Source organism: Myxocyprinus asiaticus, chromosome 3, assembly GCF_019703515.2.
Source record: "Myxocyprinus asiaticus isolate MX2 ecotype Aquarium Trade chromosome 3, UBuf_Myxa_2, whole genome shotgun sequence".
Classification (NCBI taxonomy): domain Eukaryota; kingdom Metazoa; phylum Chordata; class Actinopteri; order Cypriniformes; family Catostomidae; genus Myxocyprinus; species Myxocyprinus asiaticus.
The window spans coordinates 45,883,416-45,902,902 of record NC_059346.1 but is presented as its reverse complement, the minus strand read 5'-3'; the positions used below and the strand labels follow the sequence as shown (position 1 = coordinate 45,902,902).

General features: G+C 39.2%; 1 protein-coding gene across 4 annotated transcripts in view; it reads left to right on the top strand.

Moving 5' to 3' along the window:
* The first annotated feature begins 1,613 nt into the window (after positions 1-1,613).
* The window catches only part of kcnt1b (potassium sodium-activated channel subfamily T member 1b), a 130,397-nt gene continuing 112,523 nt past the window's right edge, over positions 1,614-19,487 (top strand). For all 4 annotated transcript variants that reach the window (XR_007893651.1, XR_007893650.1, XR_007893654.1 and 1 more), the window contains exons 1-3: positions 1,614-2,091; positions 3,372-3,417; positions 4,385-4,552. Coding sequence is in view for 1 of the 4 variants with exons in the window: in XM_051660709.1 (XP_051516669.1) it covers positions 2,061-2,091; positions 3,372-3,417; positions 4,385-4,552 (245 nt within the window). In the remaining 3 variants the exon portion in view is untranslated. The remainder of the gene's footprint in view (positions 2,092-3,371; positions 3,418-4,384; positions 4,553-19,487) is intronic.

Sequence of the window (19,487 nt, the reverse complement as noted above, 5' to 3'; positions counted from 1 at the left end):
TAATATTCGGTTATTAGTCCCTGATTTCAGGGTGGTGCCCCGTCAATGTTAATCCTTATTAATATTCTATTGATTTTTGATAATTGATAATTATCTTTGATTCAATTAGAATGATCAATAAGCTAGTGTTAATTTTAATGTTTCATCGATGTTAACAATTGATAAGTGTTGATTTTAAAGGATTAAAAAAAGCTAACATTGATTCTCATCAATGTTCTATTGATTTTAATAATGAATAATTATCTTTGATAATTATTAATTATTGCTAATAACCAAACTTGCTCCAAAACGTAGCACACTACATTTACTGGAGTCCCATATGAGGTTTTAATGAGTTAGATCCAATTAATTAATTTAAATATTGATTAATAACTACAGAAATAATTACCAATTATTTCTGATAGTAACACTGATCTAAACAACCAGTAAAGCCCTACAGTGAGTGACAGGTTCGCTATGGAAACGATGGTACATCATGAGCTACGTGGTTGAGCAGCTAATTTTCTCTTAAGAGATAGACCCATTGAATTTTAAAGTCTGCATAATACACTTTTGCTGTATGAAATACACACTGTGAACACATTTGCTCTGTGAAAAAGTGCAGACTTCGGTTTTATTGAAAGTGAGGGGGACACGTCCCCAACGTCCCCTGCATATTATACACCCTTGAGCAGGATACCCTCCACAGGGTGATCATGACACCAATATGAAGCGGACAGATATTGACTGTACATTTTATTACAAATAAATAACCCAATTTCTTTCTTTGGTAAATTGTTCTCTTTGTATGTCTGAAGATCCACACTGTAAGAATTGGTAACCTAATATTGTCACCTTAAGAAACTACAGTATTTCTTCCTGATACAATTCTTAAAAACTAGTTTTTGGTGTAATCTAATGTATTCAGTTTGATTCAGTGATGTTAAATAATATATAATTTTAGACTATTATGTTAACATTTTTTCATTGCAGAAAAGTGCAGAACGTTTTCTTAACCCCGAGAAGGAGATTTTTTACTGCATATAGCTGACAAGAAAGTGGGTGAAATACAGTATGCATGTTCGTCCCATTTGACATTTCTAATAATGTAGGCTACTGCTTTTACTGTAAACATATGACTTTTCTCTTTCAGAATTTGCAGTGAAATAAATATTCTATCCGTTGTCTTGATTTGTATTGCTCATTTTATGTGAATGCATTCTCAATGAGATCTGGTGAAAAACCCATTACTGTGAGTGAAAGATGGGCTTTGATTCTGCTTGAATGGTTTTTAATGGGAAATAGAATGAGTTTTGAACCTTGCCTTTTTTATCCACATACAGCTCAATTTAAACCAGGCAAAGAAATTAAACATAGTCAATGTCCAAATCAAGAGTTGAATTCTGATTGGTACTGTAGGCATTTTATTGTGTGGAGGATGCACACGGAATAAAAAAGACAGAATTTTATCTGAACCTGTTTTTTGGTGCAGGCATGATCATGCAGTTGTCTTCTTCAGTCATGTTCATGTTGTCGAGCATTTAAGGTGGTCCATGAGATGGCGATATAAGCTTTGAAGGAATGGAGGCTGTAAGGATGACTTAGTGGCTCTAAAAAAAAGATGCAGAGGTGATTACATGCATCTAGATGCAGAAGTATTACATATTTCCCAGCAAATCCAGCTGCTGCAGGTCTGCACCTCTTCTGTCGAGCTACAGTTGCCGCTTTCTTCTCGTGAATCACGTAGTGTTTCGTAGCTTGTCATGGATTTGAGGTCATTGATTGGACGCAGAGAGAATCTGAACATGTGAACTTCTTGATCGCATGATGAGGACAACATATTATCATGCTGAAATAACAACCACATTCCTCATTAAGTCATGGATGCAAAGTTGAATCGCAAGCGACAAAAGAAACAGAGATGCTGAAGGTCTTTGTGGGCTTCTCTAAGAGGAGGGTTTATTCAGGGTCGTAATCCACCCCTTTAACGCAACTGTCCATGGAGAACGGAGCTATCAGGAGGACAATACCACACTTCGCAGTGGCTTTCGCTTGGTTCGCCAGCAACACCGTTATTTACAATGATGGGACCGCGCGCCCAGTCTCAAGCAGGTGAGGACATCATGTCATGGATGAATGAATCGTGTTTTGTGGCGTTGTATTTGTACTTTTACCATGTGTTACAGGCTATTTCGAAGATTGCTTTGCTTATGGGCACAAGTATTCTTGATTTACTAGTAAAAGTTGTCATATTGAATACATTAACAGCTACACTAATAATAAGAATTCCTCCATATTTACTTGAAAACCTTGTTTTAAAGAGAATGGAAATACATCTCTGTAAAAAGTGCAGTTGTTAGCTTTGGGAACTACCTGACATGACCCTTAAAAATGACTTTGGTGTAACCTTATGTATTCAGGTTGATTCAGATATATTATTATTATTAATATTATTATTATTATTATTATTTTAACATTTTAAGTTATTTATATTAAGTTAATAAATCCAGGTAATGAAGATGTTACAGCATGAAACATAGTTTTAAGTTACCTGACAAAACAAGTGCAATACAAATGGGATTTTTGTGTCAATGCCATCTTTAGGGTTTCCCACTTACACTGTAAAAAGTAGTAACCTGCATTTTCTACCATAATAAGCTATTTCTATGTGATCTAACCCTTAAAATTATGTGTGTTGGTGTAACCTAATGTATTGAGGTTGATTTATTGATGTTGCAGTAACTGATATGGACAAATTTACATGTTACCACATGAAGCACAGTTTTTTTTAACAAATTTTTTTTTTTTCAGAGTAATACAATAATATTTTTTTACATTTTCAACACAGTCCTTTATATATGTCTGAGCACTGTATAACCCTTGAGCACAGGCACATTTAGTCAGAGCTTTGTGTTCTGTACTTCATTTTACTCCTTGGCCATTAAAATCACCCTTCACCCACTCAGAACCAATTTGCTCACTAATTCAGTCCTTACACACTCATGTACCCCTTAGAGCACTGATGCAAGCCGTGCAGTGAATATTCCAGATGATATAGTCATCATTGCATAATGTGAACAAGAATGGCATAAAAGGTGAACATCAATCTGTAGACTGTCACCCTGTGGGCTATAATTATAGCTCAGCATTATGACTGATGCATTATCTGTGAAAGATGTCTTGTTATTGAATAACTATTATAAACACTTTTGAAGATGCTGAAAAGACCAGGTTGAATGTATAAGTCAAAATGAAGTTATTCTCTCTTTATCCTTGAATAATATGGATATGTTAAAATGGTTAGCTCACATTATTGGTCTTTTTCATGCATGTGATCATAACATTCAGCACTAATGCTCACAGTTTTTCTTCATTTCTCTCCATACTGTCAGAGTCAAGCATGACTCCGCTACAACGATCATCCACTGCAGCAGACAGGTAAAGCAAATAAATCTGTTGGGCTTGAACACTGTATTTGGACTGGAAGTGTATACAGTGTATACAGTAGCCTACATTATAATAGGGCAAACATAATTTCTTTCATTCATTTGTAAATAGCAGCCTCTTAGTTGAATTTAGATTGAATTATGCTGATAATGGTATTACTGAAAGTCATTAAACAAACTAAATGCCCAGATGTGATGTGAAATTTCCTGAACAAAACATTATTACAGTGGGGGTCCAAAAGTCTGAAACCATTGTGAATATATTTCTATTTTAAAGTCTTTTCTAATTTATGTATTTATTTCTTTGCTAATTATATTATTGAGTGAAAAGAGGGAATTTATTCATTTATTTATTGGAATGTTTACCGTTGCTTTAAAGACAGCATGCATTTAAGCTGGCATGGTCTTCATAAGTTTGTGCAAAATATGATGATGAATGTTATTCCAGCATGATTTTAAAATGTACCAAAGAGCAACATGATTCAGTGGAAGCAAAGAAAATCTGGCCAGTTAACATGGTCAATGTCACACATTTTCTTTGATTAACATTTGATTAGTGGCCCAGAAATAGGGCCAAATCGTAAATATTTCCTCTTAATTTTATAACTACTTTTTTTTTCTTTCACTTAATTATTATTAATATTTATTATTATTTTATTTTTATTATTTTTTTATCTTAAAACTTTGTTTATTTCTACGTTTAAATGAAATAAATAATAAAATGTGGTCTTAGACTTTTGGATGGGAACAGTGATCACACCCTTTGCATTTAACCATTTTACATCAGATTGACAAACAAAGACATTTAATTACAATAAACATGTAAATGATGTTCTACTCCACACTCTTACAAGTGTGTATCTTTAGTCCACGATTAATGAAAAATGCATTATGTTTTTACATGTGTAATGTAAATACGATGTAATTATTTACCTCAAGATTTACCTCTGTTTCTTCAGGTTGTCTACACAGACAGTTCAGAAAAATAACAGCATTAATACTGGCGTTATTCTGGACATTTCCACTCTCAAAATGGCTGATTTGGACTCTGTGGTTCCTCCTCTACCTCCACGATACCGCTTTAGAGATCTGCTGCTTGGGGATCAATCATTTCAGAATGATGACAGGTAACGTCATACTGCGTGTCCTCAGTGGATCACTCTCAGTCTTATCTTATGCTAACTTAAAGCACTCATAAAGCATTCATAAGGCTTACATATACACTGGCACTGTGGTCTGGGGGCTTCACAGGGCCTTTATGGTATTGCTTTTTAAAGACATTACACAAGACACATTACTGCCATTTACTGTTACACTGTAAAAACTGATGGCAAGTAGTTGTTCCCCAAAAAGCTACAGTATTTTTATGTTACCTGACTTTCAAAATGTATTTTCTTTGTGTAAACTTGGAAAGTTCAGAGGCCATACTATATTGAGAATATAGTCACAGCTGAAAGATGTTGTTAGTCACGACATGAAGTGGAGTCAGCAACCCCTACAGCCGTGACTATATGCACAATATAGCACAGCCACGCTGGCCTTATTGCTTTTATAAAACGATTACCACATAATACAAATCTTAAGGACACAAATCATTAAAATGTTTTTTAAAAGTAAAAGTATTAAATAACATTCTACTGCTTGAAGATAGTCCCTGATAGTTAACAGTAAACAGAATGTTGCTATGCAACAAGAAGCACGGTGAGTTATGGGTGCGGTGCAGTGATAAAAATAGTAGCTTGTGCAGAGGTCATTGTTGTGCTTTATGTGAAAAAAGCACAGCTATTCACCAATTAGCATCTGGAACGATCAGTTTTATAATAAATAATATTTTTGACTTGAATAAAACCAATCAATTTAGATGTTAACATAAGAAGCATGTTTTACACATAAAAAAGTGCTAATCATAAAATAATGCTTCATGTGGAAACTTCTAAATTAATTGATTTTATTCAAGCCAAAATATTATTTAAAATCACTGAATCAACCTAAATACATTACACCAACAAAACCCATTTTTAGGGTTAGCTCAGGTAGAAAAAGCTCCTATGGTAACAGTTGCAAGTTACCAATTTTTACAGTGTAAGTTATCTGACTTTTTTTTATTAATTAATTAATTAATTTATTTATTTAATTTAATTTTTACCAGTGTACATTAAGAGGCTACACTTCAAGGGTTGTTATAATATCATATATATAGATATAATCCAACTCCACAAACTGTTTATACAGTATTATAGACTATATGTTGTATATGTTTGCTTTATGTACTTAAAGGTGCTGTTAGTATTTTTTATTTATTTATTTATTTATTAAATGACATGCAGAAAAAAATTCTATTACCTGTCAGCAGGGGTTAAATTGGGATTTTTGAGGAAGGGGAACCCTAACACCCACCGCTGCCACCACACATTTTTTCCCACTTGGACCACTGGTTGCATATTCATTTGTGATCTCACGGGAACAGAATTGGGGTACGGAGTATCCTGTTAAAAGAGTGTCGCTCAAGGCGAATATAGTGGACCAGGTTCTGACACAGACTAGGCGGCTTATGTTATTCAGCACACTCGCTGAATAGAGATGAAAAGCATCAAATAAACTGAACTGCATTCTGCCTGCAGGAAATAAAATGAAGTGATGAACAAACTGCCAATATTTTTTTGAATCGGAGGTGCCGGAACGCTGTTGGACCGTTCCATCCCAATTTAAAGGGATAGTTCACCCAAAAATGTCTCATCATACACTCATTATCAAGCCATCCCAGATGTGCGTAACTTTCTTTCTTCAGCTGAACACAAACGAAGATTTTTAGAAGAATATTTCAGCTCTGTAGGTCCTCACAATACAAGTGAATGGGTACCAAAATTTTGAAGCTCTAAAAATCATATAAAGGCATAAAGAAAGTCATTGTAATGTTGCTGGCTAAGACAGGCTGATGAAGACGATGATGAAGTTAGAATCCAGGTGCAGATTATTTACATAAGTGAAATCCAACAACCGTAAATCCAAACGTGAAACAAAACATAAACATAAACTTGACTTGACTTGACTTGACTAACCAATGACAAGACAGAACTGATAACAAGGTAACAAGACAATAAACCAATGAAAGCAAGACACATGAACATGGAGGGAAACACGAAATCACATGACCAGGGGACCACATGACATGAAACAGGGAATCACATGTCCTGGCAGGGAAACAGGAAATAACATGACATGGAACACATGACTATAAAACAGCAACTAAACTTCCAAAATAACACAAAAGCATGAACAAAAACACATAAAACCATGACAGTCATACACATCTGGGATGTCATGAGGGTGAGTAAATGATGACAGAATTTTCATTTTTGGGTGAATTATTCCAACTATTTAACCCCTGCATGTCAGTAAACAGGCTCAGTAAACAGCAGGGGAAAATATGGCCGCTGGCCGCTGTCAAATTGTTTGTTTAGCCAATCAGAAGAATGTCTGCCTGTCAATCACTGTGAGTGTTCACAGGGCAGCCCATATATGCTCATATAAGTGCTGGTACGGTGTCCTGCTCCTGCAAAATGCTCAGGGTGGGATGGAAAAATGCTCAGGTGCAAAATGCTCCTGCTCCATCTGTTTCAACACAACGGTCTTTTGTGTGTTTGTGTGTGTGTGTGCAGGGTTTTGGAAAGAGGGGGCGTGGTTAATCCAACAGCTGGTCTGGTGGTAGTTCCAAAACGGCTAAAATCGCTTTCAGCACCTTTAATTTACACATTTTGAATGTAGGCAATGTGCTTGTGGGAGCATAATATCAGAGTGTTGGGATATAAGGGAGCTGTCCACAGCCCTGGTGCTAAAGTCAGAGAGAGGTTGAGAAGCAGGGCTGAACAGAACACATTTGAATGTTTCTTTTGCGTCTTGCTCAATGATTCAATCCTTTGTTGCAGATTCAAGGCCATGGCTTTTAGTCAAGTTTCCTGGATATTAGAGAGTCATTGAAACATATTTAAATAGCTGGGCTGTTGTTTCAGATCATGTACACAGAAAAACACAGAGGTGAAATTCAAGTGAACCTTTATGTTTTTTTTTTTTTTTTTTTTTTTTTTTGCATTTACTTGAAGGATTTGTAGCGTTTAAAAACTTTATCAGCCTTGGACTTTGAGAGGGATTTTAGTTTCTCTGAATGCTATATGTTGAAAGATCATCACTGCATTGTAAACATTTAGTTAACATTTATGTAGACATCTTGACTACTTGCAGTACCTTTCTTGGTGTTTTCATTGTGGTCACAGTATCAGTTCTCCCTCTGGTGAGTGAAATTTGTGCTATATTATTTCACTGTGGCTTGAAAGCCACAAATTATTGATCTGTTTATTTCTGCTTTTGTTCTCATATTACTCGCTGTTTCTATTTCATAACTGGCGGAAGCAAGTATTCACATTATCTTTATACAATTTACTAGCTTGGTTTATTTACCCAACAATGCTTTTGGCAACTATTGCCCTCTATTACATGGGCTCTCTTTGACTCTCATGACAAACATTATATCTTGCACAATGTGGAGGTAGTAAGTAGTCCATGCTGTATGTCTCGGGGGGACGGCTAACCTCCAAACTTTTCTCTTTCAGGAGTTTGTCTTTTTTAGGTCACACTAGGCCAACTTAATGAGGACACTATATTATTTATCCATACTAAGTCATGTGACTAAAACTCTCTTTTAATGCCCTGCAAAAAGAGATTCCTAGCAAACATACTCCAGTGTGCATCCATATATGCTTATTAAAATAAGCAGTGAAGCAGTTTTATTTTAAAATCGTAATAAAAATTGAAGAACCCCTTTAGACCCTCAAGACTGTTTGTAAAGTTTTCAAATATATCTGATATTTTGACATTTTTATGAAAAGGCACATTGAGTTACCTTAAGAAAACTTCTTGATATTTTTTACTCAGGAATTCATGATTTTTGTAAAAAAAAAAATTAAATTAAAAAATAATAATAAATAAATAAAAAATGTACCTTGCAAAATATGTTTGAAAACTTTTTTGAAATTAAATATGAAGTTGTATACACTCTCATGTGTTTAAAGTGCAAGGAAAAGTTTAATACCTTTTACTTGATGGTTACACAACATGACATTTTTAAAATCATTAAACAAATGTTTCATAGAAAATGCTATAAATGTTTTTCAAAACTTTAAGGAACTTAATTGGAAATAAAGATAAAATTTCTATGAACTTCACACGTGTTTTGAACTAGATAATTTTTTATTTTTTTTTACGATTTATCTTTTTCTCGGACAACTTTATTTGTCATTGATTTATTTGTCTTTTAACTTGACACAGTGTCATATTACAGTAATTCAACGTTTATACTATGGAGGACAAGGTGCTGAAAACCAGCGAGACGCGATGCTACCAAAATAAGGCGTTCCAACAGCCTGCCTACATAGACAAACAATTAGATAAAAGTAGGGATGCCTTAACGTGTTTTGTAAGAGACTGATGAACTCACTTGCAAAATGGATTGCTGTGTGTGTTTGTGTTGGAGTCAAAGGCTAATGCTTTTTGCATGAGTGTGAAGATGGGAATCTCCACATGCTGCTGTTATTTCAGTTATGATTTTTTTTAATATGTGAGTGTGTGTTCTAAGGACAGAGATGAAGTGTTTTTGTGTGCATGTGCTTGTGTGTCCTGTGATTATCTCCAAGGTTACCCAGAGGTCCTTTCCTTTTACTGTTTCTCTCTCTCTCTCTCTCTCTCTCTCTCTCTCTCTCTCTCTCTCTCTAAACTGCATCACTGAATTCCTTTCTGTTTCTGTACATTCCATCTCCCCTCCCTGTGTTTTGACTGTTTATGTGTATATGTATGCATCTAGCTGTGTGGGAGAGGACAGAGGACATGTTCTTATGCAAAATCACAGTTTGTCCACTCAGGTTGGAGATGCTGCCGTCCTCACTAAAGTGGACCACGCCGAGGAAAAAGGCTACTCAAAGCTTCCCCCGGTGAAACAGGCAGTTGCAGCTCACCTCTGCCATAATACTGCCATGGGATGGAAATCCCACCCCGCCCACCCCGCCCACCCCTCCAAGCCGTGTCGACTGACATCTGCACTGGCTGGAAGAGCTTGTACAACAGTGGGCCAAGCTGGTCAATACTCCACATGCATGTCAGTGCTCCAGGTTTTTCAAGGTAAGCTCCTCAAACAAATGGATGAGCAAGGCCCAGATACAGAGCTGTTCAAAGAGCTCCACATCACTACAGATTTGGCGCTGCGAACCACGAAAGCTACCGCTCAGGCCAGTGGCAAAGCGATGAGCAGCCTGATGGTTCTGGACTGGCATATTTGGCTATCTCTCACGGAGATGTGTGCGCAGAGAAAGCTGCCCTCCTCGACACACTGGTGTCACCTCTTTGGCAACACAGTGGAAGGCTTTTTAGAGTGCTTCATCACGGCGCAAAAGCAGTCTCAAGCAATAAAATATTTTCTGCCAAAGAGAATTAGTACTTCCCGTCACGCTCCATTTCTCGCTGCCCCCGTGCAGCCGAAAGCTATTGCTGAGCTGTCTATAAAGCCATGCAAACCGTGGCCCAAGCGTAAACACCCGCCATTCAGCTCTCTCACTTGTTGCGTGCAGAGATTCACAGTCTCCTCACAAAAAATGTGATAGAGACTGTCCCAGACTGCGACACACACAGCGGGGTCTACAGCTGTTATTTTCTCATTCCGAAGAAAGACAGCAGGCTTCTGCCTATTCCAGATCTTAGCACACATCCGTCCTCAAGACTGATTTATATCAATGGATCTGAAGGACGCGTACTTTCAAGTTCCAATTGCACCACGTCACAGGTGGTTTTTGAGATTTGCGTTCGAGGGGACTGTATATCAATTAAAATCCTTCCTTTCGGTCTTTCTCTGGCACGTTCACAAAGTGTATTGATGTGGCACTCTCCCCACTGAAAATGAATGGTGTGCATGTTTTTAATTACCTCGATGAATGGCTATTACTAGCCCAATCAAAGGCACTATTGAACGAACACAGAGACTTGCTGCTTTGCAATATGAAATATCTGGGTCTGAATGTCAACTGGGCGAAAAGCACACTTTACCCCACCCAGAAAATCTCCTTTTTAGGGGTTCGTCTCGACTCCATGAGCATGAGCGTGCACCTCATGAACGAGCACGTACAGACCATTCTTTGTGTCTGTCTCAGTTCAAACTGGGGTAAACATTGCACCCACTGAAGTCATTTGAGGTTTTATGGCGGCAATATCCGCTGTCATACTGTTAGGTCTGTTACACATGAGAGCTCTCCAGTACTGGCTCAAGTGGCATGTTCCACATCACACCTGGAGCCACGGGAGCATGCGCATCATGGTCACTCGCTGCTGTCTGGCTGCTCTAGCACCATGGACAGTGCTGGCCTTCTACAAACAGGGTGTTATACTGGGTCAAATTTTCAGAAGAAAGGTGGTGACCACAGATGCATCCAACACAGGTTAGGGCACAGAGTGCGATGGACGCCCGACTTTCGGCACCTGGACATGTGCGAAACGGACATGGCACATCATCCGCCTAGAACTACTGGTTTTCTTTCTAGCTTTGAGAGCTTTTATTCCGACATTGTGAATCACCACATTCTGATTCATTCGGACAACACAATAGTAGTGCCGCACATAAATTGCCAGGGTGGACTCCTAATGCCACAATTAATGAGCATGACACAACACCTCCTCCAATGGAGCGGAACATCTCCTCTCGTTGCGTACAACACATGTCCCGGGCCGTCTGAATTTTGGAGCGGATCTGTTGTCATGCAAGAGAGTATTACCAGGAAAATAGAAACTTCATTCTCAAACAGTGATGAGGATTTGGGAAATATTCGGCAAAGCAGAAGTCCTATTCACCTCCATGGAGAACGCCCACTCTCCCCTCTGGTACTCCATGTTCCCGCTGGGCATGGACGCGCTGGTTCATAAATGGCCGGTGAAACGCAAGTATGCATTTTCCCCGGTGCACCTCCTTCATTCTGTTATTAGCAAAGTCTGAGAGGACATGGACACAGTTCTGTTAATTACACCAAAATGGCCCAATCAGTCCTGGTTTCTGGAAATGATAGAAATACTAGACAGCCCTCCGTGGGAAATGCCGCTGAGGAGAGAACTTCTCTCTCAAGCACAAGGCACGATTTGGCATGCCCAGCCTACATGTGTGGCCCCTGAACGGAGCACATCGGACGAGCCAGAATTGGCTCAGTCGGTGAGGAATACCATTTTACAGGCTAGACCACCATCCACGAGATGCCTCTATGCACTTAAATGGCACGTGTTTGCAAATTGGTGCTCTTCACTTGGTAAAAACCTGGTGAATTGCCCCATAGCTGAGATTTTGGCATTCCTTCAAGAGCGGCTGGACGCTGGTCTTACCCCGTCAATGCTCAAGGTTTATGTAGCAACTATCTCAGCATACCACGCCCTTGAGGCTGGCTCTAAACATAATCTAGTCATAAAGTTCCTTGGGGGAGCAAGGCATTTGAACCTCCCTTGCCCTGCTATGGTGCCGACTTGGGACTTGAATCTGGTGCTGAAGGCACTCACAAACTCCCCGTTCGAGCCACAGCATGTGGGACTATTCATATACACTTTAATATGACTTATAAGTCATCGGCCTGTGGCCTGAGATCAGAATATCTCTATTTAGTTTTATAACTCAGAGTGTAATGTCATGTAGTGTGGCGTGATGGGATATCGTTCCCCATAGTGCTTACGGAAATGTTGAGTGAACTGAATCGAAAGGGAACGTCTCCGGTTATACACGTAACCTCGGTTCCCTGAAATGAAGGGAACGAGATGCTGGCAGTACTACTACTTCAGAGTTTCATAATACGAGTGACTCACTCTTGTCCCTCAGTCAGAATATTCTGAAGAAATGGTGACTGAGCGCCCGCTTATATAGGCTAATTGTGTGCCTAAAGGGGCGGGGCTCAGACACCATTGGCAATCAGAAAATTGGTGTGATTAAAAAATGGTTGTCTAGAAGGACTTCCCCATAGTGCATACGACAATGTCTCATTCCCTTCATCTCAGAGAACTGAGGTTACATGTGTAACCGGAGACATTATACTGTATTTCAGTGGTTCTCAACCAGCGGGTCGGGACCCACTAGGGGGCCTCAGCACACTTCCAGGGGGTCCTCAAGATCTCTTAAAATTATTTAAAATATGATAGATTATTATAGTTTTTATATAATTATTATAATTCAACTTACTGAAAATGCTAAAAATTTAATAACTCCCTTCAAAAGCTTGCTTTTTATGAAGAATATACAGTTGTAGATATTTCTGGAATCACAAGTTTTGAGGAAATATCTTATAATAGACATATCTTATAATATAAATATCTAATAGCCTATATGGGGGACCTTCACATATTTTCTCCGACAATGGGGGGCCTTGGAGTCAAAAGTTTGAGAACCACTGCTGTATTTGATAATATTCTGTATATAGCTCATAACTGTATTTTAGTTGTGTAACAGCAGAATTAAAGACACCCAAATTGAATAGGAAATTAAATTATAGTGATGAGGCAGTATTGTTCTGTACAATTACATAACCCAATCCAAATTCTTACCAATTCCTAATTTGGAACCATGATTTTTAATGTTCATTTTCCCAATATACTTATCACAGCTTTTTACTGTAAAAACAGTCACTTCACAATTTGCTTAATCTCAATCTCCCAGAATCTAATATTTTAGGTACAATCCACTGTATTTCAACAGAGTTACAGTGTGGCAGAAACTAATGAGAGTAAATTCATGCTGCTGTTTATGTTTACATTCACTACTGTTTTGGTGTTCTTTCTGTTAACATTAAAGTGTTTCTTTTTAGTAAAATTTTCTATGTTGTTCAGTAAGAATGTCCGTCAGTATAAAGGTATAGCTATGACTGGTGTTTCATATATGATCATATGAAATCAGTATGGAGGCTTTTAAATAACCTCAGTCTTTCTGTATCAATGTGGAGGTGTTTTTCCTGTGTGCTAATCTGAGTCAGTGCTAGTGTGAGTATGAAAGGTGAGGGTGCTTTCAGGGCATTCCTTCAGCTGTTCTTTCCATGACGCAGTCTAGACCAGGGGTTCTCAACGGGGGCGTTCAAAGGATGCCAGGGGGCGTTGAGAGCAAATTAGTGGAGAGGGGGCCATTGGGTTACAAATGGGGGGCGTTTATCAGTCATTATAATAAAATATATCGTCAAGTTCCTCTTTGCATTAAACGTTTATCTAGACTTGGAGAATATCAGTTGGTTCTCAATTATATGGGTTGGTACGCATTTGTACCATGGTTCGTCTGATTCTGAAGTCTATGACACCTCTGAAGTATCTTGTTTAGCGGCATCGAATAGGCACACCCTCAGCTAATGCACCTGTATGGCTCTGTAGATGGATACGGCTCAATGGACAGAGCTGCGCGAGCGCAAAGCTCTTAACCTGTTGATGCTCATTGACCCCACCCATGGGTTTGACTTTACTTTGCTTAAATTAGTTCACATTTACCATATAGTGTGTTGTTCAAAATTGTTCATATTGTTGACAAATTATACATCTTTATAATACGTCAACATTATTAACTCTTTTTTATTGTCTGCTATATAGTTTATGTGAACTAATTTAAGCAAAGTGACATCAGTTCTGGGGGGTTGGGTGGGGGGGGGGCGACATGCACATCAACAGGTTAAAGCTCGAGCTCTTAAACTCACAGCTTTGTGAGAATCAGTGAGAAGCAAGGCACGAGAAGCGGAAACCATTTAAATTCGGCACAGAATTCTACATCACCACCCTTGACTTTACTATAGTAACACTAACTGTACTTTAGGCAGAAATAGATTGATAATAAATATTATTATATCACTACTTCAGCTCTATTAAATTTGTCATTGGCTAGATTAGTGTAGTAAGGGAATATATGTAATTTTTGTCACAACTTATAACAATTTATATTTTGTATTTATTGTTTGTACATGTGTTTAGAGTAGTCTACTGTTTATAATTACAAAATGCCATGGGGTATGGGAATTAAGCAGGGGGACATTCATCAAAATAAGGCTGTGAACCACTGGTCTAGACCCACGATTTTCAAACTGGGAGGTGCGCCTCCCCAGGGGGGCACCAGAGCATATCAGGGGAGGCGCAGAGAATGATGACAAATTCACCAAGTGAAATCAAAACAGACATAAATACTATAAAAATGTATTGTGAAGATAAATTAAAATTATTGGCTTAATAGACCATAGTCTGTCTTAATAGACCGTAGCTCTATGGCGTTATAACACTGTTAATGTCATGAACGCATGCATAGCACGTCCTTGGCTGTTGCGAAAAACTGGACGTGCGCTCTCTAATATATGCTGCTCTGTGAAATCTCCCTGCTCTCGCTCAGAGAGTGCATGTGCGTATCCTATGTGCTCACAAATACATTTTAAAGCCACACAGCTCTGACTTTGTTCATTCAAACAAATATTCTTCCTCCGTAGACGTGTTATTTCAGTGGAGAAAGGATACCGGAGTTTGAGTAATCAACTCGCCATTTGGCTGGTGGATGATGTAAGTGTCTAGGATGCAGAAAATCCTAAACAAAATCATGACGTATCCATTATAATGAGTTCAACATGATATCAGGTAGACATGTCTTCGTGTGTTTGAGACAGTGCAGTTTCATATTTGGACGGAGATTGGCTCATGTGATACAAGTTTATCACAGATAAAAGGCTAAAAGTAATCCCATTGTCATGACGACAAAACATATTTTTAATGAAAATAATGCAAAATATGGTTTCATATTAGCCTATTAATAGAAATATTTATAGCCGTTTATCAGGCATCAGTGTATAACCCATTGCCAAATGAGTCTGTGAGACTGAATCCAACACCTGAAATATGATACATTTTGATAATATTACACTCAAGGACATTACCTGAAACATCTTCAAATAAGTGGCCAGAATGTATCTGTTTTATATATATATATATATATATATAAAACAGATACATTTTTTTTTACATTTAGCATTGGCTATGTTATTTATTATTTACTTTGCTATTGTAAAGGACTATATGACATTACTGTATGTTTGTAAATATGAAGAAAAACAAATCAACAAAAATGGAGGGGTACTGTAGCCTCTGAATCATAGTGAGTGGTTAAGTTACAGATACTGTTAGAATATACATCTCACTGACTACTGCCACTGGCATGAGCTGTTTTCAGGGAAGTTCTTCCCAGTATCGATACTTCCGATACTGATGTGGTATCAAGAATATCGATCTTCATGCAAAAATATTGATTCTGAAGTTTTCTTTTAACTAGTGATCTTATTATTTTGATTACATGAATATTAATGCATAAGCTTTGAAGTGGAAAAAATAATTATATTAGCGAATAGTTGCATGGCACCGGAACTATTTTTTCTTCTGCTCATCTTGACACACAAAAGTGCTAAAATACACTAGCAGTCACAGACAGCACTCACCCTTTCAGTCACAGAACTCGTTCAAATAGGGAGCTGTGCTTTCCTAAGGTAATGACAGAAAACTGCATCTGGAGTTATTCACACTAAATAATGACAAACCTAGATGTGACATGTATTATAATGGGCTTGTGTTTAAATTCAGAGTTGTTAAAACATTGATAATGATGTGTAATCCTCGTTAATAAATGATATCTTTATGAAAACTTACCATGGATTTACTGTAGTAATAGTATATTAACTTTGACTGTAGTAACCACGACTGTAGTGACCATGTTTTTTTTGTTTTGGTTTTTTTTTTTGGCAGTAACCAAGGTTTTATACAATTAACCATGGTTTTACTACAGCATTAGTGTAGAATCCATATGGTAACTTGGTTTTAGTAATAGTAACCATATAATAATATCTATGGTTAATTTTGAGGTTTTACATGTGGCTTATCCTAACTAATTTTTAAAGGGTAAACAAAGCAGCCTAATAATTTTCTGTTTAGGTCTATAAATACACTGGTGGCCAAAACTTTGCGAAAATGTACAGATTTTGCTCTTATGGAAAGAAATTGGTACTTTTTTCACCAAAGTGGCATTCAACTGATCACAATATATAGTCAGGACATTAATAACGTGAAAGATTACTATTACAATTTGAAAAAAAAAATGTTCAGAACTTCTTAAACTACTTCAAAGTTTTCTCTTCAAAAAATCCTCCATGTGCAGCAATGACAGCTTTGCAGATCCTTATTCGAGCTGTCAGTTTGTCCAGATACTCAGGTGACATTTCGCCCCATGCTTCCTGTAGCACTTGCCATAAATGTGGCTGTCGGGCACTTCTCACGCACCTTACAGTCTAGCTGATCCCACAAAAGCTCAATGGGGTTAAGATCCATAACACTCTTTTCCAATTATCTGTTGTCCAGTGTCTGTGTTTCTTTGCCCACTCTAACCTTTTCTTTTTGTTTTTCTGTTTCAAAAGTGGCTTTTTCTTTGCAATTCTTCCTATAAGGCCTGCACCCCTGAGTCTTCTCTTTACTGTTGTACATGAAACTGGTGTTGAGCGGGTAGAATTAAATGAAGCTGTCAGCTGAGGACATGTGAGGCATCTATTTCTCAAACTAGAGACTCTGATGTACTTATCTTCTTGTTTAGTTGTACATCTGGCCTTCCACATCTCTTTCTGTCCTTGTTAGAGCCAGTTGTGCTTTGTCTTTGAAGACTGTAGTGTACACCTTTGTATGAAATCTTCAGTTTTTGGCAATTTCAAGCATTGTATAGCCTTCATTCCTCAAAACAATGATTGACTGATGAGTTTCTAGAGAAAGCTGTTTCTTTTTTGCCATTTTTGACCTAATATTGACCTTAAGACATGCCAGTCTATTGCATACTGTGGCAACTCGAAAGCAAACACAAAGACAATGTTAAGCTTCATTTAACGTACCAAATAGCTTTCAGCTGTGTTTGATGTAGTGGCAAGTGATTTTCTAGTACCAAATTTGCAATTTAGCATGATTACAAAGGTGTTGGAGTGATGGCTGCTGGAAATGGGGCCTGTCTAGATTTGATAAAAAATGACTTTTTTCAAATAGTGATGGTGCTGTTTTTTACATCAGTAATGTCCTGACTATACTTTATGATCAGCTGAATGCCACTTTGGTGAATTAAAGTACCAATTTCTTTCCGAAACAGCAAAATCTGTACATTATTCCAAACTTTTGGCCGCCAGTGTATATACAAAATGTAAGTAATAACGTCCTGGTTACTTTCGTAAGCTCCATTCCCTGATGGATGGAACGAGACGCTGTGTCGATGTAGTGACACTAGGGATCACTCTTGGGAGCCCCGAACACAATGGGAATTGGCGAGTGGAATTTGCATGCCACTCCCCCGGACATACGGTTATAAAAGGAGCTGGTATGCAACCACTCATTCAGGTTTTGTGCTGAGGAGCCGAGACAAGGTCCCGGCCATTTCAGCGCGTAGTTCAGCATTGTGGCAAGAGGGACACAATGTCTCGTTCCCTCCATCATGGAACGGAGGTTACGAAAGTAAACAGGATATTCCCTATCTGTCACTCACACGATGTTGTGTTGATGAAATGACATTAGGGGTCCCTACACAGAATATGCCACAACTAGCTGAACTGTGTTACGTGAACTGGCGGTGCGAGATGGGCAGACCGCTGTGTGCTTCGTAGACAGCGCACTAGGCCGTCACGTAACCTCCCTCAACGCTCTTATGAGTGTCAAATGGTCCTTCGGGAACAAGTCGACTGCCCAACAAATAGGGACAGGCTAGCCCAGCCGTGGCCTCTTTTCCTCTTTTTTTCTCCCCAAAAAGAGTGGAATTTTTTTAACTGACTGGGGGCCATAAATGTCTACGTTGGGGGGGTGTCACTCCCAAGGGGAAGACACCACGGAGACCACACCCAACCCAGAGAAGGGGGGGTGGGAGGGGGTATTTCGAGTGGAAATACATCACATGGTCTTACCGAGTCTTGTCGGAAGTATGTCATGTGGAGAAGTCGCATGGTAGATCCTACCCGAGGGGGGAGGAGTTTCTACAAGCATGGTGACCGGGGGCAGAGGGGCCTCTGCCCAAGGAAGATGCAGTTTACTGACAGGGAAACGATTTAGCAGAAGATATATCACATGGGGTCACCTATGGGGAACCAGCGCATGTGGAGCACCTACCCCAGTACAGGGCTTAGTTAGCACATGTACTGGGCCGGCAGCGAGTTTCTTCACAAATTCGTCTGCCACAGGGCTAAGGAGGAAAGTCATCCAGGGATCACAACTTGTGAACCCGATTGGGAGTCAAAGGCGCACGTCTTCACCTCATGGGAGGGGAAAGGCACTATACACAAGCAGAACACCTGGCCAGCTGTCCCAGAACTTACCTGTTCGGACCTGACAACACACGGGATGAAACCGGCTCAACCTGGAGATTATGGAACCTCGCAGAGGTGTTGGGTGTCGCCCAGCCCGCTGCTCTGCAGATGTCTGCCAAAGAGGCACCACTGGTCAGGGCCCAGGAGGCCGCTACATTCCTAGTAGAGTGGGCTCGTAGCGCCACAGGGGGTGGCACTTCCTGAGCGTGATATGCCATCACAATGGCATCAGTGACCCAGTGGGCGATCCTCTGTTTGGAGACAGCACTTCCTTTCCGCTGTCCACCAAAGCAGACAAAGAGCTGCTCTGAGCTTCTAAAGCTCTGCATGCGATCCAAATAGATGCGTAAAGCACGCACCGGACACAGCAACACCAAAGCTGAGACTGAGTCCAACTCCAAGCCGAGAAATGAGATGCTCTGAACCGGGGAGAGCTTTCTCTTTTCCCAGTTGACCCGAAGCCCTAGACGGCTGAGGTGTCTGAGCATCAGGTCCCTGTGTGCGCACAGTAACTCTTGAGAGTGAGCTAGGTTCAGCCAGTCATCGAGGTAGTTGAGTATGCGGACGCCCACTTCCCTTAGCGGGGCAAGGTCTGCCTCTGCGACCTTCATGAATATGCAAGGGGACAAGGACAGGCCGAAGGGGAGGACCTTGTACTGGTACACCCGGCCCTAGAAAG